The 23465-nt window shown below is 46.2% G+C and overlaps 1 protein-coding gene across 2 annotated transcripts in view; it reads right to left on the minus strand.

Annotated features, from left to right (window-relative positions):
• The window catches only part of PIGL (phosphatidylinositol glycan anchor biosynthesis class L), a 35875-nt gene extending 12806 nt beyond the window's left edge, over positions 1 to 23069 (minus strand). For both annotated transcript variants that reach the window (XM_083379842.1, XM_083379841.1), the window contains exons 1-4: positions 22130 to 23069; positions 20043 to 20142; positions 7007 to 7097; positions 3049 to 3116 (exon numbers count right to left, since the gene is read on the minus strand). In XM_083379842.1, the coding sequence (XP_083235968.1) occupies positions 3049 to 3116; positions 7007 to 7097; positions 20043 to 20142; positions 22130 to 22667 (797 nt within the window). In that variant the 5' untranslated portion in view covers positions 22668 to 23069. The remainder of the gene's footprint in view (positions 1 to 3048; positions 3117 to 7006; positions 7098 to 20042; positions 20143 to 22129) is intronic.
• Positions 23070 to 23465: the final 396 nt, after the last annotated feature.

The raw sequence follows: 23465 nt of genomic DNA on the forward strand, positions 1-23465 counted from the left end.
GGCAACACAAACAAGCGCGCTCAATTGTGGTTGTAAGTCGACGACTACCTGTAATAGGGCTGAAAGGGACCACAGAGGTCATCTAGACCAACCCCCTGCTCAAGCAGGAGATCCGACCTAGGCCTATCCCATTTCAGACAAACGGCTGTCCAGTCTCTTCTTAAAAAGACTTCCAGTGTTGGAGCAGTCACAACTTATCTAAGGGAACACCTGCTGCCGGCATCAACTTCCCATCGTCCTGTGCGCTCCCACAGGGAGGGCCTTCTCAGGGTGCCGGTGGTTAAGGAGTGCCGGCGGGTGATCCCCAGGGGGAGGGCATTCTCTGTGGGCGCGCCTGCCCTTTGGAATGATTTACCGGTGGAACTTCGGACCGCCCCCAATCTGCGTTCATTTCGCCGGGACCTGAAAACCTGGTTTTTTTGATCTGTCAGGCCTGGACTGAAGGGAGTTTAGCTTTTTAAATATTGCTTTAATTGTTGGGCTTCATTAATTTAATTTATTTTAATTTTATGCTATCTTTATATTGTATTTTATGCTGCCCTGTAAACCGCCCTGAGTCCTTCAGGAACAGGGCGGTATAAAAATCTAATTAAATAAATAAATAAAATAAATAAACTTCTGGGTTGCTCCATTGTTTGTCTGTCTCTGTGTGTGTGTGTGTGTGTGTGTGTGTGTGTCTATGTTTTTGTGCGTGTGTGCGTGTAGGGCGCAGCGAAACCGTCCTGACAAAAGGACAACTGCAGACATTGCAAGCTGCTCCAAAGGCTCTCCAAATGCTCTGGAAGACCTCTAGGGGGCAGCCTCCTCTGCAAAACATTTTTTTTTTCTTTTGCCAAGTGTTAAGCGTTGGTTACACAACACCCGTGTGGTGCATGGATGGGGTGCCAACAGGGAAATCCCCAAAGTTACTCACCCCTTCCTTTTGGCATGAGATTTGTGATGTTTGTTAGTTAGTTAGTTAGTTAGTTAGTTAGTTAGTTAGTTAAAACATTTACATAGCCGCCTACTCGCTCACGGAGGTTCTGGGCAGCTTACAAGCAATAAAAACACAATATTGAATTTTTTTTAAAAAAGTATTGCATTATTATGCAGCAAAGTCGTGTGGGGAGTGGGCGTGTTCCTGAAGCTCAAGGGTGGTGTGTGTGTGTGTGTGTGTGTGTGTGTGTGTGTGTGCGTGTGTTGTGTGTGCTTGTGTGGTGTTTGTGGTTGGCTGGGAAGTCTGGGGCTGCAACAGCTGCGTTCCTCTCTCCTGCGCACAACCAACCAAAGTTTGGGCATCAGGGATAAAGGAGGTCTGGCACCCAGCAAGTGTGTGGCTTTCCCCATGGAAATAAAATTATAATTCACTTATTTTAAAAACAATCTAAAATGGTAGAGGTCCGCGTAGGTGGGCAAAAAAAAGGGTCCTTTGCATGTTATGCCAAGGATTCAAAATTAAAACACACAAAAAAAGGGGGGGGCATCTTAAATTACTGGATCAGGATTGGGAAGACTTGAATTCAAGGCTCCATTAGAGCGGCTCCTGCGTCAACGCTGGAGCAAGGTCATCCTGCCAGCCCAGAAGGCTGAGGAAGTCCTCGACTTACAACCGTTTAGTTCGAAAATTGAAAGCGTTGAAAAAAGTGACAGGTTCGGTTTTGTCACCGTTCGAAGTTACGACGACATTGAAAGAAGTGACTTGCAACCGGTCCTCACCCTTGCGACCGTTGCAGCATCCTCCTGGTCACGGGATCAAAATTCGGCCAATCGGCAAGCCGGCCTGTATTTACGACGGTTGCCGTTGCCCGGGGGTCACGTGTTCCCCCTTTGTGACCTTCCCTCATCAACAGGGGGAGCCGGGTTCATTTAATGACCCGGTGACTCACTTAACAAACTGCAGAGATTCGCTTCCTAACCGTAGCGAGAAAAGTTGTAGAAAATTTGCACAGAGTCCACGAGGGAAGCCGGATTCGCTTAACGACTGACTGACCCATTGAACAATGGCAGTGATCTGCTTAATGTCTGTGGCAAAAAAAAAAAAAGGTTTCGGCTCAGTTAACGTTGCCTTGCTTATCAACGGGAATTTTGAGCTGAATTGGGGTTGTAAGTTGAGAACTACCGAGGTCTTCCAAGCTTTTTCCGGAGGGAAAAAAAAGCAGTCTAAACAGACATCTACACAAGAAACACGGGACCTGGAACATGGGTGCGAATTCTAAGCATTGGAAGCCCCAACATGTAGGGATGGGCAAGATTGACTTTGAGGAAGAACGACAGGGGGTTCCCGACTTACGACCCCAGATCTCTCTTGCTAAGAGAGACCTTTATGAAGAGAGTCTTCCCCCCTTTTATGACCTTCTTTGCCACAGTTGTTAAGTGAATCGCCGCAGTCGTCCTCGACTTAACGACCATAACGGAGACCACAATTTCTGTTGCCCCTGCCTATTCAGCGAGCCACACTCAATTTTACGGCAAAGCAAATTACGGCAGTTGTTAAGTTAGCCACACGGTCCTTAAGTGAATCTTGGCTTCCTGCCCCCCACCCCGCCATTGACTTTGCTTGTCAGAAGGTCGCAAAAGGGGATCACGTGATGCTGCGACCGTCATAAATATGAGTTGCCAAGTGCCTGAATTTTGATCACCTGACCACAGAGAGGCCGCGACGGTCGTAAGGGTGAAAAACGGTGCTAGGTCGCTTTTTTCAGAGCGGTTGTAACTTCGAACGGCCACTAAACAAATCGTCGCAAGCCGAGGACTCCCTGTACTCAGTTTTGAAGATCTGGCCTAGTCCTCAGAGCAGAGCAGAGCCCCTTCGGCTGTAACAAGATGTGTTTATATTATTGATTTTAAAAGATTCGCACGATCGATCGTCCCCCCTGCCTTCTAAGGCCGCTTTGAGAACTGCAACTCCCAGAATTCCTTGAGTGGGTCGGCTGGGGAACTCTGGGAACTGCACTGCGACATCTTGGGAAGCAGCGTTTCCCAACCGTGGGAATTTTAAGTCGGGTGGACTTCAACTCCCAGAATTCCCCAGCGCAACCCTCCTTTCCCGAAGGGGAGGCAGGAGCGTACCTGACGGCGGCATAAACGGAGCGGTGGTTCGGGTGCCCGCTCACTCCTCCGGCGTCGAAGGTTACAACCTGGAGGAAAAGGGTCACAAAAAGGGATTGTGTGGTTTGTTGTTGTTTTTACTCAAGGGGAAGCGGTCTTCCACCGATCACAGAAAGAGGGAGGGAAAAGGAAGGGAAGAGGAAGGAAGGAAGGAAGGAAGGAAGGAAAGGAGGGAGGGAGGGAAGGAGGGAGGGAGGGAAAAGGAAGGGAAGAGGAGGGAGAGAAGGAGGGAGAGGAAGCAAGGAAAGAAGGAAAGGAAGGAGGGAGGGAGGCAAGAAGGAGGGAAGAGGAAGGAAGGAAGGAAGGAAGGAAGGAAGGAAGGAAGGAAGGGAGGGAGGGAGGGAGGGAGGGAAGAGGAAGCAAGGAAAGAAGGAAAGGAAGGAGGGAGGGAGGCAGGAAGGAGGGAGAAAGAAGGAAGGAAGGAGGGAGGGAGGGAAGGAAGAAGGAAGGAAAGGAAGGAAAGAAGGAGGGAGGAAGGGAGAGAGAAAGGAAGGAAGAAGGAGAAAGAGGAAGGAAGGAAGGAGGGAGGAAGGAGGAAAGAAGGAAAGGAAGGAAAGAAGGAGGGAAGGAGGGAAGGAAAGGAGGGAGAGGAAGCAAGGAAAGAAGGAAAGGAAGGAGGAAGGGAGGCAGGAAGGAGGGAAGGAGAAAGAGGAAGGAAGGAGGGAGGGAAGGAGGAAGGAAGGAGGGAGGGAAGGAAGGAGGAAGGAAAGGAAGGAAAGAAGGAGGAAGGAAGAGAGAAAGGAAGGAAGGAAGAAAGAGAAAGAGGAAGGAAGGAAGGAGGGAGGGAAGGAGGAAAGAAGGGAAAGAAGGAAAGAAGGAGGGAAGGAGGAAGGAGGGAAGGAAAGGAGGGAGGGAGAGGAAGCAAGGAAAGAAGGAAAGGAAGGAAGGAAGGAGGGAGAGAGAAAGAAGGAAAGGAAGGAAGAAAGGAAGGAGGGAGGGAAGGAAGGAAGAAGGGAGGAAAAAGAGGGGAAGGAAGGAAAGGAGGAGGGAGAGAAGGGAAGAAGAGGGAGGAAGGAAGAAAGGATGAAAAGGAGGAAGGCAGGGAGGAAAGATGAGACTAGAGGAGAAGGAAGCCATTTTGACTTTTCTGACCCTCTCCCCACAGGCAGTCCCGATGCAAACCACTCCGACGTGGGCTTGGGGGCCGCCCCGGGCTCTGGCCGTTGCCTCCTCCCCCCGGCGCCATCTTGGGGCCCTGCAGGGGCCGGAGGGAGAAAACGCCCCTGGCCTTCCTGGCTGGTCCGGTTTGACTTCTTGGGGGGGGGCAAGTAAAAGTGACTGTGTGTCCCCCCACCCCCCTGCAACTGGTTGCAGCCGAGCTGCAGCAATTCCAGGGAACAGGACTTCTGGGGCACACACACACACACACTCCCCCACCCTTGGGGTGCGTCCCAAAGACCCTCGGCCAGCCGCGGGGGACACGAAGGGGGTGCACCCCCTCCTCTCTTTCTTCACAGCCTGATCTTGGGGGGGGGTCTCTTTGGGTGGACCCCCTTCTTGCAGCCCCACTAACCAGCAATCAGTTCTGTATTCTGTTATTCCGTTATTCTGTTCTGTTATTTTGTTATTCTATTATTCTATTATTCTGTTTTGTTATTTTGTTATTCTGTTCTAGTCTGTTATTCCATTATTCTGTTCTGTTATTCCATTATTGCATTATTCTGTTATTCTATTATTCTATTATTCTGTTCTGTTATTCCATTATTCCGTTATTCTGTTCTGTATTCTGTTATTCTGTTCTGTTATTTTGTTATTCCATTATTCTATTATTCTGTTTTGTTATTTTGTTATTCTGTTCTAGTCTGTTATTCCATTATTCTGTTCTGTTATTCCATTATTCCATTATTCTGTTATTCTGTTCTGTATTCTGTTATTCTGTTCTGTTATTTTGTTATTCTATTATTCTGTTTTGTTATTTTGTTATTGTATTCTAGTCTGTTATTCCATTATTGCATTATTCTGTTATTCTATTATTCTGTTATTCTGTTCTGTTATTCCATTATTCCATTATTCTGTTCTGTATTCTGTTATTCTGTTCTGTTATTTTGTTATTCCATTATTCTATTATTCTGTTTTGTTATTTTGTTATTCTGTTCTAGTCTGTTATTCCATTATTCTGTTCTGTTATTCCATTATTCCATTATTCTGTTATTCTGTTCTGTATTCTGTTATTCTGTTCTGTTATTTTGTTATTCTATTATTCTGTTTTGTTATTTTGTTATTCTATTCTAGTCTGTTATTCCATTATTGCATTATTCTGTTATTCTATTATTCTGTTCTGTTATTCCATTATTCCGTTATTCTGTTCTGTATTCTGTTATTCTGTTCTGTTATTTTGTTCTTCCATTATTCTATTATTCTGTTTTGTTATTTTGTTATTCTGTTCTAGTCTGTTATTCCATTATTCTGTTCTGTTATTCCATTATTCCATTATTCTGTTATTCTGTTATTCTGTTCTGTATTCTGTTATTCTGTTCTGTTATTTTGTTATTCTATTATTCTGTTTTGTTATTTTGTTATTGTATTCTAGTCTGTTATTCCATTATTGCATTATTCTGTTATTCTATTATTCTATTATTCTGTTCTGTTATTCCATTATTCCGTTATTCTGTTCTGTATTCTGTTATTCTGTTCTGTTATTTTGTTATTCTATTATTCTGTTTTGTTATTTTGTTATTCTATTCTAGTCTGTTATTCCATTATTGCATTATTCTGTTATTCTATTATTCTGTTCTGTTATTCCATTATTCTGTTATTGTTATTCCATTATTCCGGTATTACTCTGTTATTCTGTTCTGTTATTCTTTTTATTCCATTATTCTCTTTGGTTATTCCATTTTTTGGTTATTCTCTTCTGTAATTCAGTTATTCTCTTTTGTTATTCTGTCACTGAACAAGCGATGGCTGAACGCAACATGCACCCTGAGATTTCCAGCAGTCACATCAATGTTGATGGGCCTCGCTATGCAAAAGAGGAATCTGAGTTGCCAAACAAGTCAACACGAGGCAGCGTTGAACAGCTTGGTGTTCAAAGTTCATCCTGGGCCAAGGCGATGCCAGCATCTGCCAACCGATGTTTTAACTGGATCGTGCCCAGATGGGCCTCGCTCTCCGCCCTTGCAGAGCTGACCCGGGCTGCAAAAATTTTCCAGGCAGAAACTAAAACTCTAGCACAAAGATGTCCAGTCTCTTCTTGAAAACCTCCAGTGTTGAAGCATTCACAACTTCTGGTGGCCAGCCGTTCCACTCGTTAATTGTTCTCGCTCTCAGGAAATTCCTCCTTAGTTCTAGGTTACTTCTTTCCTTGACTCGTTTCCATCCGTTGCTTCTTGTCCTGCCTTCGGGCGCTTTGGAGAATAGCTTGACTCCCTCTTCTTTGGGGCAGCCCCTGAGATACTGGAAGACTTGCTATCATGTCCCCCCCTCGTCCTTCTCTTAGACTTAGACAAACCCAATTCCAGCAACCATTCTTCATACGTTTTTAGCCTCCGGTCCCCTAATAATCTTTGTTGCTCTTCTCTGCACTCTTTCTAGAGTCTGAACATCTTTTTTACATTGTGGTGACCAAAACTGGATGCTGTATTCCAAACGTGGCCTTACCAAGGTATTGTAAAGTGGTATTAAAGTGTAAAGGAGAAATTTCCTGGCAGTGAGAACAATTAACCAGTGAAACGACTTGCCTCCAGAAGTTGTGGGTGCTCCAAAACTGGAAGTTTTTAAGAAGAGACTGGACAGCCAGTTGTCTGAAATGGTATATGACCTCCAAGGTCACTTCCAGCTTTATTATTATTATTATTATTATTATTATTATTATTATTATTATTATTATTATTATTATTATTATTATTTAGAACCTTCGCCGGTGTGTAAAAGAAAAGGAAGTTGAAATCAATAAGAAATGCTTAAATTGCCACATTACCAGGTTGATCTGGTAGGTTTCGATGTGTGAGAGGATCAGCTGTGCAAGGAGTGGTACATCCCACTCGGTGGATGGATGGTCTGGAAGTTTCCTACAAAAAAAAATGAACGATTGAAATAACTTGCAAGCCAGGAAGAAACTCTTAATTTTAACACAAACCATACAATCAACAATAATATGGCTTTCAAAGATCTGAAGGGTTGCCCCGTAGAAAAGTGACTAACGTTATTCTCTGGCCCCAAAGAGAAAGACGAGAACCGATAGATTAAAACTATGTGGGAAGAACTTCAATAGGAGAGAATGTCTATGGAGAGTTTGAGTTGTCCAGGTTCAGGGATAGGCAACCTTGGCTCTTTTATGACTCGTGGACTTCAACTCCCAGAATTCCTGAGCCAGTATAGGGGAAGTATGGCCCCTTCACGACTTGTAGACTTCAACTCCCAGAATTCCTGAGACAGCATGGGGGAAGTATGGCCCCTTCACAACTTGTGGACTTCAACTCCCAGAATTCCTCAGCCAACATGGGGGAACTATGGCCTGTTCATGACTTGTGGACTTCAACTCCCAGAATTCCTCAGCCAACATGGGGGAAATGTGGCCCCCTTCATGACTTGTGGACTTCAACTCTCAGAGTTCCTGAGCCAGCATGGGGGAAATGTGGCCCCTTCACGACTTGTGGACTTCAACTCCCAGAATTCCTGAGCCAACATGGGGGAACTATGGCCCCCTTCACGACTTGTGGACTTCAACTCCCAGAATTCCTCAGCCAGTATAGGGGAAGTATGGCTCCTTCACGACTTGTAGACTTCAACTCCCAGAATTCCTGAGCCAGTATGGGGGAAGTATGGCCCCTTCACAACTTGTGGACTTCAACTCCCAGAATTCCTCAGCCAACATGGGGGAACTATGGCCTGTTCATGACTTGTGGACTTCAACTCCCAGAATTCCTCAGCCAACATGGGGGAAATGTGGCCCCCTTCATGACTTGTGGACTTCAACTCCCAGAATTCCTGAGCCAGCATGGGGGAAGTATGGCCCCTTCACGACTTGTGGACTTCAACTCCCAGAATTCCTGAGCCAGTATGGGGGAAGTATGGCCCCTTCACAACTTGTGGACTTCAACTCCCAGAATTCCTCAGCCAACATGGGGGAACTATGGCCTGTTCATGACTTGTGGACTTCAACTCCCAGAATTCCTGAGCCAACATGGGGGAAGTATGGCCCCTTCACGACTTGTGGACTTCAACTCCCAGAATTCCTGAGCCAGCATGGCTCAGCTTGGAAACCTCTCCCTTTCTCCTCAGCATGGCTGGCTCAGGAATTCTGGGAGTTGAAGTCCACGAGTCATAAAAGAGCCGAGGTTGCCTACCCCTGGACCAGATCATAGTTATCACAAAGATGCTTTTTCACCAGGCAACTGGACTCACTTGTTTTTCTTTGAAGACGTTTCCCTTCTCCTACAAGAAGCTTCTTCAGTGCCGAAGAAGCTTTTTCAGAGAAGCAAAACGTCTTCAAAGAGAAACAAGGAAGTCCAGTTGCCTGGTGAAAAAGCATCTTTGGGACTAGGAGAGGACGGTGGGGTCCCTGGTGCTCTCTGAGCTGGGTGGTTTTCTTGCGGACGTTTCATCACCCATCTGGGCAACATCATCAGTGCCAGAAGGGAAAGGGGTTTGCGAGGAGGAGGAGGAGGTTTATGTTATTGTCTCGGATATTTGCTTGCAGACGTTTCTTGACCCAACTAGGTAACATTGTCAGTACTGGGAGAGAGTCGGTCTTGCTCCATATTTATGTACAAATGGCTTGGGGTGGGTGTTTTTTTTCCTTCTTGGTTATTCCTTCATCATTAGAATATTGTTATTATAGCCACTGGGCGTAAACAGAGCGCTGCCTAGCACTGACGACGTTCCCTAGTTGGGTCCATTTAATAACTCCAGCGGTTCACTTACCCATCGTGGGAAGGAAGGTGGTAGAATGCAGGCAAAAACTCATTTAACGACGGTTTTGCTTAACAACCGACCTTCTGGGTTCAACTGTGGCCGTAAATCAAGGCCACAATTGTGTGTTCCTTGGGACAACAAGACACAAATCTCTGAAAATCAAGCAGGGGGTCACTGGACTTCGGCTAAACAGTAGCGCAGGCCGTCTTCCAGTTGCCAGCGCTCGTTTAGTGACCGTTCAAAGTTACAACGGCACTGGAAAAAAGCAGCTCATGACCATTTTTCACACTTAAGGACTGTCGCAGCATCCCCACGGGTCACATGATCAAAGCTCAGAGGCTGGGCAACCGACTCATATTTACGACGGTCGCAGCGTCCCGGGAGGACTCACGTGATCCCCTTTTGCGACCTTCCGACAAAGTCAACGGGGAAGCCAGACTCACTTAAGGATCGCATTATTAACTTAGGAACTGCCGTGATTCGCTTAATGACATTGGCAAGAAAGGTCGTAAAACAGGGCAAAACCCACGGAAGAACTGGCAAGAGAAACTTGGGCATCCGTTTTGGTCGTAAGCTGAGGGCTCTCTGTGATTTTGACTGTCCCAAATCCTGTCGATCCAGCCGTTTCTCTTTCGGCTGAGGGAAAGGCAGATTTCCGTGGCTTCCGTGGCTGAAGTTCGCCCGAGGTCAGTGGAAACCGACAGCGGGAGGCGGAGGATCAAATAGATCCCTTTGACCTCAGCGGGTGGAAAAACAGCCTCGCCTCGCCTGCTGAGTGAAAACTAGGTTAATCGGAGGCCCGTAGACTCACAAAACAGGCACAGATGGTGTGTGTGTGTGTGTGTGTGTGTGAGAGAGAGAGAGAGAGAGAGAGAGAGAGAGAGAGAGAGAGAGAGAGAGAGAGAGAGAGAGAGAGAGAGAGAGAGAGAGAGAGAGAAATCTTTTTTTCCCCCTCTAAGCGCCGAGGATTTTGAAAGGGCATAAAAGATACAGGTAGTCCTCGACTTACGGCCGTACATGAGCCCAACATTTCTGTCGCTAAGCAAGACAGTTGTAAGGGGAGTTTTCCCGGTTTGATGAGCTTTGCGGTCAGTAAAGAAATCATTGTAAGTCAAGGATTTCCTGTAAATTAGCCTGGATTTTTTTAAATTGATAGGGGCTGTAGCAACAGAATCTGGAAGGTCCACATTCTTAGGATTTAGGAAAGAGCAAATCTGAGCTTCTTTCTCACATTTGGCTGGGAATTCTGGGAGCACAATTCCACCCCTCTTAAAGCATGCTGGCTGGGGAATTCTGGGAGTGGAAGTCTACCCCTCTTAAAGCATGACACCTGGAGAATTCTGGGAGTTGAGTTCCGCTACTCTTAAAGTAGGCTGGCTAGGGGATTCTGGGAGTTGGTCCACCCCTCTTAAAGCAGGCTGGCTGGAAAATTCTGGGAGAGGAAGTCCTCCCCTTTTAAAGCATGACAGCTGGGGAATTCTGGTAGTTGAGGTCCGCTGCTTTTAAAGTAGGCTGGCTAGGGGATTCTGGGAGTTGAAGTCCACCCCTCTTACAGCAGGCCGGCTGGGGAATTCTGGGAGTGGAAATCCACTCCTCTTAAAGCATCCTGGCTGGGGAATTCTGGGAGCGGAGGTCCGCCCCTCTTAAAGCATGCTGGCTGGGGGATTCTGGGAGTTTTTTTTTTAAAAAAAATTCCATTTATATCCCGCCCTTCTCCGAAGACTCAGGGCGGCTTACAAGCTTAGCAGTAGCCTTTATTCTATGTATATGCCTGCTTGTTAGGGCTTTCACACACACCCCCCCCAAGCGGCATTATTACAAAGTCAGCTTATTGCCCCCAACAATCTGGGTCCTCATTTTACCTACCTCAGAAGGACGGAAGGCTGAGTCAACCTTGAGCCTGGTGGGATGCGAACCTGCACTAATTGCAGGCAGCTGGTGTTACTTAAGGAGGCATTAGCCCACTGCTCCACCAAGGCTCTTATAAGAGCCTTGAAGTCCACCCCTCTTGAAGCAGGCTGGCTGGGGAATTCTGGGAGTGGAAGTCCACCCCTCTTAAAGCAGGCTGGCTGGGGGATTCTGGGAGTTGGTCCACCCCTCTTAAAGCAGGCTGGCTGGGGCATTCTGGGAGCGGAAGTCCACCATTCTTAAAGTGGCCCAGGCTGAAAAAGGCCGCTTCCATCCCTGTGCGCTGCTTCCACCTTCCCTCTCTGGCTGCCTTTCAACCCAGGTGCACTTTCCAGCTTGCTGCAAGGCAAACCTTTGGCAGACCCTCCGATGCTCCGGGATATCCCCTTGTGTGCAGCTCTGGAATGCAGTGCGCAGCACACCCTGGCATGCCATGGCCTCTGCACTCGCTGAACGACAGAAACTTTGGGTCAGTTGCGGTCGTAAGTTGAGGACTATTTGCATTCATTCGTTTGTTCCTATCTCACCTTTACTGTTTTTGCAAAGAAGCCAAGGCAGCAAATATATCCAGCATACTTTCCTCCTCCTCTTTTTACAAGAACAACAACCCTGTGAGGGGGAGAGAGCGGGGAGCTGGCCCAAACTCCCCCAGATGGCTTTTATGCCTAAATTGGGATTAGAACAAACCGTCTCTGGGTGATTGGCCCGAAGTCACTCAGTTGCCTCTCATGGCTAAGGCAGGACTAGAACTTGCCGTCTCCGGGTGATTGGCCCAAAGTCGCTCAGTTGCCTCTCATGGCTAAGGCAGGACTAGAACTCGCCATCTCCAGGTGATTGGCCCAAAGTCGCTCAGTTGCCTCTCATGGCTAAGGCAGGACTAGAACTCACCGTCTCCGGGTGATTGGCCCAGAGTCGCTCAGTTACCTCTCATAGCTAAGGCAGGACTAGAACTCACCGTCTCCGGGTGATTGGCCCAAAGTCGCTCAGTTGCCTCTCATGGCTAAGGCAGGACTAGAACTCGCCGTCTCCGGGTGATTGGCCCAAAGTCACTCAGTTGCCTCTCATGGCTAAGGCAGGACTAGAACTCGCCGTCTCCTGCGTCTAACCTGGTGCCTTAACCAGGAGACCAAACTGGCTGGCATTCCTGATGGCCAGCCAGTTTCTCATTTCAAAATGATGATATATTTATTAAATTTATATTTATTAAATTTTTATACCGCCCTTCTCCCGAAGGACTCAGGGCAGTGTACAGGGCAATAAATATTAAAAAACAAAATACAAATTATCTTGCTTTTTTTTTAAAAACCGCCTGTTCCTCATCCAGAACAGCTGCTGTGATAATAAATCTCACTAGTTATGTCTGGTCTAAGGAAGAGAAGGAGGGGTGTGTGTGTGACATGATAGCAGTCTTCCAGCATTTGAGGGGCTGCCCCAAAGAAGAGAGTGGGGGGGGGGTCAGGTTATTGTCCAAAGCACCGGAAGGACAAGACAAGAAGCAACGGATGGAGAAACTAACCCGAGGAGAGAAGCAACCTGGAACTAAGGAAAAACTTCCTTTCCGTGAGAACAATTAATCAGCGGAACAGCTTGCCACCAGAAGTCGTGAACACTCCAAACGCTGGAGGTTTTTAAGAAGAGATTGCACAGCTATATGTAATAATAATAATAATAATAATAATAATAATAATAAGTTGGAAGGGACCTTGGAGGTCATCTAGTCCAACCCCCTGCTAAGGCAGGAAACCCTATACCATTTCAGACAAATGGCTGTCCAGTCTCTTCTTAAAAATTTCCAGTGTTGGAGCATTCACCACGTCTGGAGGCCAGGAGTTCCACTGGTTAATTGTTCTCACTGTCAGGAAGTTTCTCCTTAGTTCCAGGTTGCTTCTCTCCTTGATGAGTTTCCATCTGTTGCTTCTTGTCCTGCCTTTGGGTGCTTTGGAGAATAGCTTGACTCCCTCTTCTTTGGGGCAGCCCCTGAGATACTGGAACACTGCTATCATGTCACCCCTCATCCTTCTCTTCATTAAAGTAGACATACCCAATTCCAGCAACCGTTCCTTGTATGTTTTAGCCTCCAGTCCCCCAATCATCTTTGTTGCTCTTCTCTGCACTCTTTCTAGAGTCTCGACATCTTTTTTACATCGTGGTGACCAAAACCAAAAGAGCCTTGGTGGAGCAGTGGGCTACTGCCTCCTTAAGTAACACCAGCTGCCTGCAATTAGTGCAGGTTCGAGTCCCACCAGGCTCAAGGTTGACTCAGCCTTCCATCCTTCCCAGGTAGGTAAAACGAGGACCCAGATTGTTGGGGGCAATTAAGCTGACTTTGTAATAATGCCGCTGGGGTGTGTGTGAAAGCCCTAATAAGCAGGCATATACATAGAATGAAGGCTACTGCTAAGCTTGTAAGCCGCCCTGAGTCTTCGGAGAAGGGTGGGATATAAATGGAATTAAAATAAAAAAAAAACAACTGGATGCAGTATTCCAGGTGTGGCCTTCCCAAGGCCTTGTAAAGTGGTATTAGTACTTCACGTGATCTTGATTCTATTCCTCTGTTAATGCAGCCTAGCACTGTGTTGGCTTTTTTGGCAGCTGCAGCACACGGCTGGCTCATGTCCAGAAGGACGTCTCCTGCTTGAGGAGAGGGGGTTGGACTAGAAGACCTCCAAGGACCCTTCCACCTCTTATTATTCTGTATTCTGTATCCAGCTCACGGGTGTCCCAAAGGTTCCCCAAAGCAACTGCCTTGTTGTTGTTTTCTTTGAAAATATTTTGCTTCTCATCCAAGAGGCTGAAGAACGTTTGAAACGGTTTTCAAAGGGGGGGGGGAGAAACACCAAACCAAGAAAGTTCAATTGCCTTTTGGGGAAAAACAACAAAACACACAAAACACCTTTGGGACTTTCTCCAAACTTGGCAAGCTTCGGGGGTGTAGAAACAACAGCCAAGGATTTTCCTTAGCAGGATTGTCTCTGTGGGAACTGAGCTAAAAAAAAACCAAAACCACAGGAATTCATTTATTTACCGTATTTTCCGGCGTATAAGACGCCTGGGCGTATAAGACGCCCCCCTACATTTCCTGTTAAATTATAGGGTTTGGGCTATACTCGCCGTATAAGACTACCCCTCTTCCAACGCACACCAAATAAAAATGAAAAAAACATCAGATTTGATTTTAATACGGTCATTTTAATTCAAATGCTTATGACATGCAGGTACTTAGTAGGAAAACTGTCACTTATAAACATAAGGCTGTTTGTCATCAAACATGTAAACATAAAACAGTGCAAGTGGATTAAACTTTTCCTAATTCACTCTAAAGCTTTCCCTGCGCAGACCAAATGGGAGATCCGCTCCAGGTTTTCCAGCCAGCCCGCCCAGTTCCTGAGTCAAATGTGTCCTTAGAGCTAAGCAGCTGCTCTGACTGCTGCATTCCCCACCTGCCTTTCAAGTTGGGATAGACTGCAGCTGCTCTTCAACTTTAGGAGGAAAGACGCCCAGACCCCAGCCTGTAAAAAATCACAGACTGCACCTTCCTCTCCAATTGGTCCCGCTTTCCCTGCGCAGACCAAATGGGAGATCCGCTCCAGGTTTTCCAGCCAGCCCTGTCCCTAAAGTTTCAGCACCCAGCATATAAGACAACCCCTGACTTTTGAGAAGATTTTCATGGGTTTAAAAAGTCATCTTATACGCCAGAAAATACGGTATTTTTTTTTTAAAAAAAAATTCTCCTCCTCTAAAAACAGCCCGTCTGGAGGGAAGGAGAGGGGTTGCAAAACCTCAGAATTTCCAGGAATAATAAGCTGGCAAAAAAAGTAGACGGCATGGTTTGTAATTCCCAGGGGTTGGGGGTGGGAGGGGGGGGGAGATTACTTCTTGGAAGGAAGTAATAAAGTAATAAGGATCCTCTGGGATGGGCCAGGATGGAAAGGAGAGAGAGAAACTGACTTGTACACCCTGTCTGATGTTTTCGGTGGGGTGAAAAAAGCTGCTCCATCAGATCCCACTCTGCCAAAAAATAAAATAAAAACGGAGCTGAGAGAAACAGCGGGGAAAAAGAACGCTTCTAAAACGAGGCGTCTGGTGGCATTTTGTAACAAATCCTAGTTGAAAAGGAGGGTGCGGTTAGAGCCGCCCGTCTTTCGCTCTCAGAAAGCACGTTCGGCGAATCGAGGTAGCCCTCGACTCGTTTAGTGACCGTTCGAAGTTATGGTGTTGGGGCAAAAAAGTGACCTTTTTTCCCACACTTAACGACCGTTGCGGTTTCCCCCCACGATCAAAAGACGGACATTTGGCTCGTATTTAGGACCCCTTGCAGCGTCCCGGGGTCGTGTGATCACCATATGCGATATGGTGATATGGGGAAGCCAGATTCACTTAACAACGCGTGACTAAGCGAACAATTGCCGTGATTCACTTAACAATCCTGGCGAGGAAGGTCGTAAAATGGGGCAAAATTCACTGAACAACCCTTTTGCTTAGCAACGGAGATTTCGGCCTCCAATGTGTTCATCGTCATCATCATCATCCAAAAGTTGGAAGGGACCTTTTGAGGTCATCTAGTCCAACCCCCTGCTCAGGCAGGAAACCCTATCCCATTTCAGACAAATGGCTGTCCAGCCTCTTCTTAAAAAGTCCCAGTGTTGGAGCATTCACAGCTTCTGGAGGCAGGTTGTTAATAATAATAATAAAGTTGGAAGGGACCTTGGTGGTCATCTAGTCCAACCCCCTGCTCAGGCAGGAAACCTTATACCATTTCAGACAAATGGCTGTCCAGTCTCTTCTTTAAAAAGTCAAGGACTACCTCCATATTTGGTTGCTAAGAGTCCATCTGACTGGGTAGGGCACAGGTCTGCAACCTGCGGCTCCGGAGCTGCATGTGGCTCTTTCAGCCGTCTCCTGCGGCTCCCAGTCCTCTGCCATGTGCAGTCCAAAAAAAAAAGTGGGACTAAAAAAGTTCAACCAATCAATTCAAATATGCAGGGTAGGTGCATATCTCACCTTGGCTCCACTCTTCAGTCAAACCCTGTTCTGCGCATGTAGGTGCATGTATGCGCATGTGCACACATTTTTGTGGCTCCCAGTTTTTCCTTTTGTGAGGGAACCGGTTCCGAGTGGCTCTTTCACTGTTTCAGGTTGCTGACCCCTGGGGTAGGGCATCATCAATCAGGCCAAATCCATTAGGCCATGTGCATCTTTTGAACTCGTGGTCCTGTTGTTGTTATTATTATTCCCATCATTATTATTATGATGTTATTCCTCTTAAGGGACAGAATTTCGAGGCCGGACACAGAAATAACAACAGCTGCTGTCTCCAAACACAGGCAGTCCTCGACGTACGACCAAAACGGAGCCCAAAATTTTTGTCGTTAAGTGAGACAATTTGTTAAGCGAGTTTTGCCCTCTTTTACCACCTTTCTTGCCATAGCTGTTAAGTGAATCACCACAGTTGATAAATTAGTAACCCGCTTGTTAAGTGAAGTTGGCTTCCCCTCACGGCCTGTCAGAAGGTCGCAAAAGAAGATCACGTGACACCCCGGGGCCGCCATAAGTACGAGTCGGTTGCCAAGCATCCGAATTTTGATCACGCAACCCACGGGGAGGCTGCAAAGGTCGCAAGTATAAAAAATGGTCCTACGTCACTTTTTTCAGCACCGCTGTAACTTTGATCAGTCACTAAATGAACGGTTGTAAGTTGCATTATTATGTTATTCCTCTTCGGGGACCGAATTTGAAGGCCGGACTCAGAAATAACAACGGCTGCTGTGTGGAAATACCGCCCTTGTTCACAAGTCACTTTGTTCTTGTTGTCATCCAGAACGGAACCTACGGCAACTTTCCCTCTCTTTCTTGGTTTCACTCACTCACACATACACACTTACACACACACACACACACACACACACACACACACACACACACACACACAAACCACACACACACAGAAACACAGACACATCCCTTTTGTTACATACTTCCTCATTCTTGGGCTGGTGAAGGACAAACAAGTTCCTTCCTCGGTTTGGGTTTCGAGAAGAGGAAACGGACTCTCGGCGGAAGGAGCCTGTTTGAACACTAGAATAATTCAAGCTGGACAGCCATTTGTCTGAAATGGTGTAGGGTTTCCTGCCTGAGCTGGGGGTTGGGCTAGATGACCTCCGAGATCCCTTACAATTATTATTATTATTATTATTATTATTATTATTATTATTATTATTATTATTATTATTATTATTATTATTATCAACCTGCCTCCAGAAGCTGTGAATGCTCCAACACTGGACATTTTTAAGAAAAGACTGGACAGCCATTTGTCCGAAATGGTATAGGGTTTCCTGCCTGAGCAGGGGGTCAGACTAGATGACCTCCAAGGTCCCTTCCAACATCATCATCATTATTTATTAATTATTTTTATTATTTTTTATTATTATTATTATTATTATTATTATTATTATTATTATATAAAACTTTTTTTCATAAAACATGAAACTCAGTCAACTGAGCAATCAAACTGACTGGCACTAATGATTGACATGGGTTGCTGCCGGCATCCTAGGTCTCAACCAGGTATCTCCTTAAAATGTAAGATGTTCCGAGTAGCGCAGTTTTTTGTAGCTTTGCTGGAGTTATTGCAGGAAGCTGCAGTTTCTTGATGTGTTTTGCAAAGTTTTTGGACATAGTTCCCAGTGCCCCGAAGACGATGGGTAACACTGTTACATGTTTCATTTATTATTCTTATTCTTATTCTTATTCTTATTATTATTATTATTATTCATAAAACATGAAACTCAGTCAACTGAACACTCAAATTGACTGGCACTAATGGTTGACACGGGTTGCTGCCAGCATCCTAGGTATCAACCAGGTACTTCCTTAAAATGTAAGATGTACCGAGTAGCGCAGTTTTTTGTAGCTTTGCTGGAGTTATTGCAGGAAGCTGCAGTTTCTTGATGTGTTTTGCAAAGTTTTTGGACATAGTTCCCAGTTACATGTTTCATTTATTATTATTATTATTATTATTATTATTATTATTATTATTATTATTAATATCATCATCATCATCATCATCATCATCATCATCCTGCTTCCAGAAGTTGTGAATGCTCCAACACTGGAAGTTTTTAAGAAGAGAATGGACAACCATTTGTCTGAAATGGTATGGGGTTTCCTGCCTGAGGAGGGGGTTGGACTAGAAGACCTCCAAGGTCCCTTCCAACTTTATTATTATTAACAACCTGCCTCCAGAAGTTGTGAATGCTCCAACCCTGGAAGAGATTGTCTGAAATGGTATAGGGTTTCCTGCCTGAGCAGGGGGTTGGGCTAGATGACCTCCAAAGTCCCTTCCAGCTTTATTATTGTTGTTGTTGTTAGCCAGCTGACTCACTTTGTTGGGGGAGGCACTGAAATCCTGCAGTGTGCCCTGCTCCTGTTTAAAATGCCATTTCTGGGGCATGGGAAGCTGGATGGGGAAGGGGTGCATGTCAGCCCAACCAGTAAATCAAGGACTACCTGTACTTCAACTCCCAGAATTCCCCAGCCAGCAAGTCCATGAGTCTAAAAGTATCCGAGTTGTCTCCACCTCTGTTCTTGCAAAGAGGAGCAACTAAGACGATTAAAGGCCTGGAGACAAAAACATATGAAGAATAGTTTGCAGGATTTGGCTCAGTGAGTTAGGATGCTAAGCTTGTCGATCAGAAGGTTGGCAGTTTGGTGGGTCGAATCCCGAGTGCCGCATAACAGAGTGAGCACCTGTTACTCGTCCCAGCTTCTGCCAACCTAGCAGTTCGAAAGCACGCAAAAATGCAAGTAGAAAAATAGGGACCACTCCGGTGGGAAGGTAACAGCGTTCCGTGTGCCTTTGGCGTCTAGTCATGCCGGCCACATGACCACGGAGACGTCCTCGGACAAGCGCTGGCTCTTCGGCTTTGAAACGGAGATGAGCACCGGCCCCTAGAGTCGGAAACGACTAGCACGCATGTGCGGGGGAACCTTTACCTTTACCTTTTACTCTAGAGAAAAGAAGGACTGGGGGGGGGGACACACGATAGCCATATGCCAGTATTTGAGGGGGCCCTCACAAAGAAGAGCGGGGGTCAGCTTACTCTCCAAAGCACCTGAGGGCAGGATCGTGAAAGAGAAATCCAACTTAGAACTAAGGAGTGTCACTAACTTCATATGTGCAGTGATTCACTTAGCAGCCGGGGTAAGAAAGGTTGCAAAGTGGGGCAAAACTCACTTAACAACTGTTTTGCTTAGCAACAGAAATTCTGGGCTCAATTCTGTAGTTGTAAATCGAGGATTACGTGTAGCCATCTTTTGGGGATGGTGTAGTGCAGGGCTTTTCAACCAGTGGTACGGGTACCACCGGTGGTACATTGGCACCTGGCAGGTGGTACGTGGCCATCCTAGAAAAGTGGTGGCGGGGGAGGGGAATGAGCTGAACCGGTGGCAGCACCGCACAAGCCTGAGCGAGAGACGGCTGGAGCTGCAGGGCTGTCGGGGCTCAGCAGAAGCGCCAGGATCAGCGCCAGGCTTCAGCTTGAGCTTGACGCCGGTCCTGGCGCTTCTGCTGAGCCCAGAAGAAGCGCCGATCAGCTGGAATGTTGCAGCATCTCCAGGGTCTTGTGATTTACATTCAAGATACTTGGCAACTGATTCATATTTATGACGGTCACAGTGTCCCAGGGTCATGTGAAGTGACCAAAACCTGCTGCAACCACCCAGCAGACGGGGGGGGGGAATAAAAACCAAACACCCCCCCAGCCCACCCCCGCTGCCAATCCTCCACAGAAATGCTCACAACAAGGAAAACCTCGGACAGGAGGAAGAGGGCCGCCGGGCGGGCAGGCAGGTTTCTTGCTCGGCTGTGGCTTGGGGGGCACTTTTTTCAGTGCCATGGTAACTTCAAACAGTCACTAAGCGAACTGTTGTAAGTCGAGGACTACCTGTACTTCATCACTTTTTTCCTTTTTTTTTTTTGTCCTCAAGTTTTTGACACCCTGCTGGGCGGTGGTACTCGGATGTTGCCATATCCTAAAAGTGGTACAGTGGGTGAAAAGGTTGAAAAGCCCTAGTGTAGTGAATCCTAGGTTGGACTTGATGATCTCTAAGTTCCCTTTCAACTTGGTGATTCCATGACTTTTTGCACAACCCAACAATGCTACTTTCCCCCTCTTTTTTAAGCAAATTACCTGTGGTCCAGGACAGTCACATTGGAAGGAGGAATCCCTAGGACTTTACAGCTTTGTATCAATTCTCCTTTACGGATCTCTCCCTGCTGATAATAATTCCCTGTGAATGATAAAAGAATTTGGAATCTATTTATTTACCAAATTTCCTCCGCCCCCTCCACAAGAAAAATTAAAGCCACTGAGGAAGGGTTGCCCCAAAGAAGAGGGGGGACTGGGGTCAACATATTCTCCAAAGCACCTGAAGTCAGGACAGGAAGCAACGGATGGAAACTAGTCAAGGAGAGAATTAACCTGGAATTAAAGAGGAATTTCCTGACCGTTAGAACAATTAACCAGTGGAACTCCTTGCCTCCAGAAGCGGTGAATGCTCCAACACTGGAAGTTTTAAAGAAGAGACTGGATAGCCATTTGCCTGAAATGGTATAGGGTCTTCTGCTCCAGCAGGATATAAGCGTCATGTGCTTAGAGCTCAAAGCATTTTTAGAGACCCCACATGCCCACTTTTTTTTATTCCTATTTATATCCCGCCCTTCTCCGAAGACTCAGGGCGGCTTACAATTTAAAGCACAAATCAATGTGCTTAGCAGACTTCACGGTCTGTTTCCATTGCTCCCCTCTGGTAGGAGATTTTTGAAACATTTCTAACAGAACTACTGGATTCTGTAACAACTTTGTTCCTTGTGCCATCTAGTAAACTCGCAAGATTCTTTTTTTCTTTTTGCCATGTATACATTCGAATTCGAGTGTGATATTTCTCTGTGTCCTATATGTGTGTGCATATATGTGTATATGCTAAAACAGCATTTTTTTGAGAGCTGAATGCAATGCAATTTCATTTTAATGTATGACTGGTGTACAATTAGTGCAGGTTCGCATCCCACCAGGCTCAAGGTTGACTCAGCCTTCCATCCTTCCCAGGTAGGTAAAATGAGGACCCAGATTGTTGGGGGCAATAAGCTGACTTTGTAATAATGCCGCTGGGGTGTGTGTGAAAGCCCTAATAAGCAGGCATATACATAGAATGAAGGCTACTGCTAAGCACATTGATTTGTGCTTCTTAGATTGTAAGCCGCCCTGAGTCTTCGGAGAAGGGCGGGATATAAATGGGATTAAAATAAAAAAAAATAAACATTTAAAGCAGCAATAATGTTTCTGTTGTATTCTATTTTCTGTATTCTGTTTCAAATTCTATTGTATTTCATATTTTCTATTCTGTTCTATTCTATTATTCTGAGGAACTCAAAACACAAAAGTTAATGAATAACAAAATAACAGTCCATGTAATGGAAGCTAAGCTGGAAAAGGATAAAAGTGGATGTATTTTTATTTACTGGCTAAGTTTTATAATGATTTTTTTCCCCCATGCAAACTGCCAAGCGTTGTTTTTAGAGCAGTAGCAGACAATTACGCTCAATAAAGGGTTGGATAAATTTCAAAAGGCTAGCTATTATTCGTATAGCGCAAACTAGTCGAATCAATCAACCAATCAATTGAAATAACAGAATGGAACGAGACACTGGGAACCAGACCCTGGTAGCTGAAAAGAGGTAGAAGAATAAATTCTGCCATTGCAGGTAGTCCTCAAGGTACGACCATAATTGAGCCTGCAATTACGGTCGTATGCTGTGATGGTCATAAAGCGGGTCTCCCCAGTCCTACTCTAACGTTATTGTATCACACTGACTTTTGCTCATTTAACCACTGTGTTGGGAAAAATTGATGAGGTGATTATTGCGGGCTTTTCTCTCCTTCCTTTTCTTTTCTTTTCTCTCATCGTATCTTTTTAGGCTATAAGCCTCTCCAATCACCAACTTCTGCTTGGCTCTTATGCCCATTTTGCAGACAGGGCAAACTGAGGCTCAGTGACGTCACGCTCAAATGGCAGACCTTTATTAGCTCAGGCAATACAGGCCAGAGATGGGCGGGGCTCTTTGTAAAGCCCTCCGGTCGGATCCAGATGACGTCAGAGCGCCGCCGATAACGTAGGGCAACGGCATGAGTTCGTGCAGCCCGCACGCAAGATGGGCGTGCCGAGGCCGCGGTTACTAGGCAACTCCGCATCTCCCTTTTCCCTCCCCCCCCCTCACCTGTGGAGCTGCAGAGCAGCCACAGGCTGGCCGACTTGAAGGCGAGGATGGTGGGGGCGAAGAACATCGCTTCGTCATCAGGGTGCGCCGTCACGAACAGGACGCGGGTGGCCGGGACGTCGCGCCGCACCGCCGCTAGCGCCTCCGGTCCGTCCGAGAAAAGCGTCCGGTGGTCTGGCCTTCGCTTCCACTTCCTCAGCCCGCGGTAGCGCTGCAGCCACAAGCGAGGAAGCAACCACAGCAAAAGAAGGGCAAGAGGAAAAAGAAGCAGGGCGGTCGTCGCCATTGTAAGGCAGGAAAGAAGAAAAAGAAGGAAGGGACAAAGGAAGTCCGGATGGAAACCTGAACCGCGAAGAATGGTTCCGCCTCGTATATTTTTATAGAGTCCCAAAGGTGATTTTTTTTTAAGAGGCCGCTGGACTTCCTTGTTTTTTGCTTTGAATACGTTGCACTTCTCATCCGAGGAGCACTTGAGCCAGCAGTGTGCAGCAGCCGCCAAAAAAGCTAATACAATCCTGGGTTGTCTAAGCAGAGGCATAGAATCAGGATCGCGTGAAGTATTAGTACCACTTTATAAAACCCTAGTGAGGCCACACCTGGAATACTGCAGCCAATTTTGGTCACCATATTGCAAAAAAGGTGTTGAGAGTCGAAAAAATTCAGAGAAGAGCAACTAGAATGATCCAAGGCCTGGAGACTAAAACATACGAAGAACGGCTGCAGGACTTGGATTTGGCTAGTCTAAAGAAAAGAAGAAATAGGGAAGACATGATAGCAGTGGGGCTGCCACAAAGACGAAGGGGTCATGTTATTCTCCAAAGTACCAGAGGCAAGTACGAGAAACAATGTTTGGAAACTGGCCAAAGAGAGAAGTAACCTAGAATTAAGGAGAAACTTTTTGACAGTGAGGACAATCAACCAGCCTGCCTCCAGAAATTGTGGGCGCTCCATCACTGGAGGTTTTTAAGAAGAGACTGGACAGTCACTTGTTTGAGATAGTATAGGTTCTCCTGCGTGAGCAGGGGGCTGGACTAGAAGACATCCAAGGTCCCTTCCAGCTCTATTCTATTCTATGTTGAGCTTCTTCAGCTCCGACTGGATGGTGGGAATGGAAGGATTTATACTCCTTGCAGACAGCTGGTCATTTGCCTTCTTTTAGAGAGAGGACACAGATCAACTTCCAAGTGGCCTCAACGACTCTTAAAAGAATGTGTCGAAAGAAAATTTTTCATCAGGGTCCAGTCCAAGCCGGGAATAAACAAAATGGAGGCTGCTTTAGAAAGAAGATTCTATTTATTGAAGAGCAGAAGCACAGCAGCATGGGGCTCTCGGAAAG

Source organism: Vipera ursinii (genome assembly GCF_947247035.1).
Source record: "Vipera ursinii genome assembly, chromosome: 1".
In the NCBI taxonomy this organism is placed as follows: domain Eukaryota; kingdom Metazoa; phylum Chordata; class Lepidosauria; order Squamata; family Viperidae; genus Vipera; species Vipera ursinii.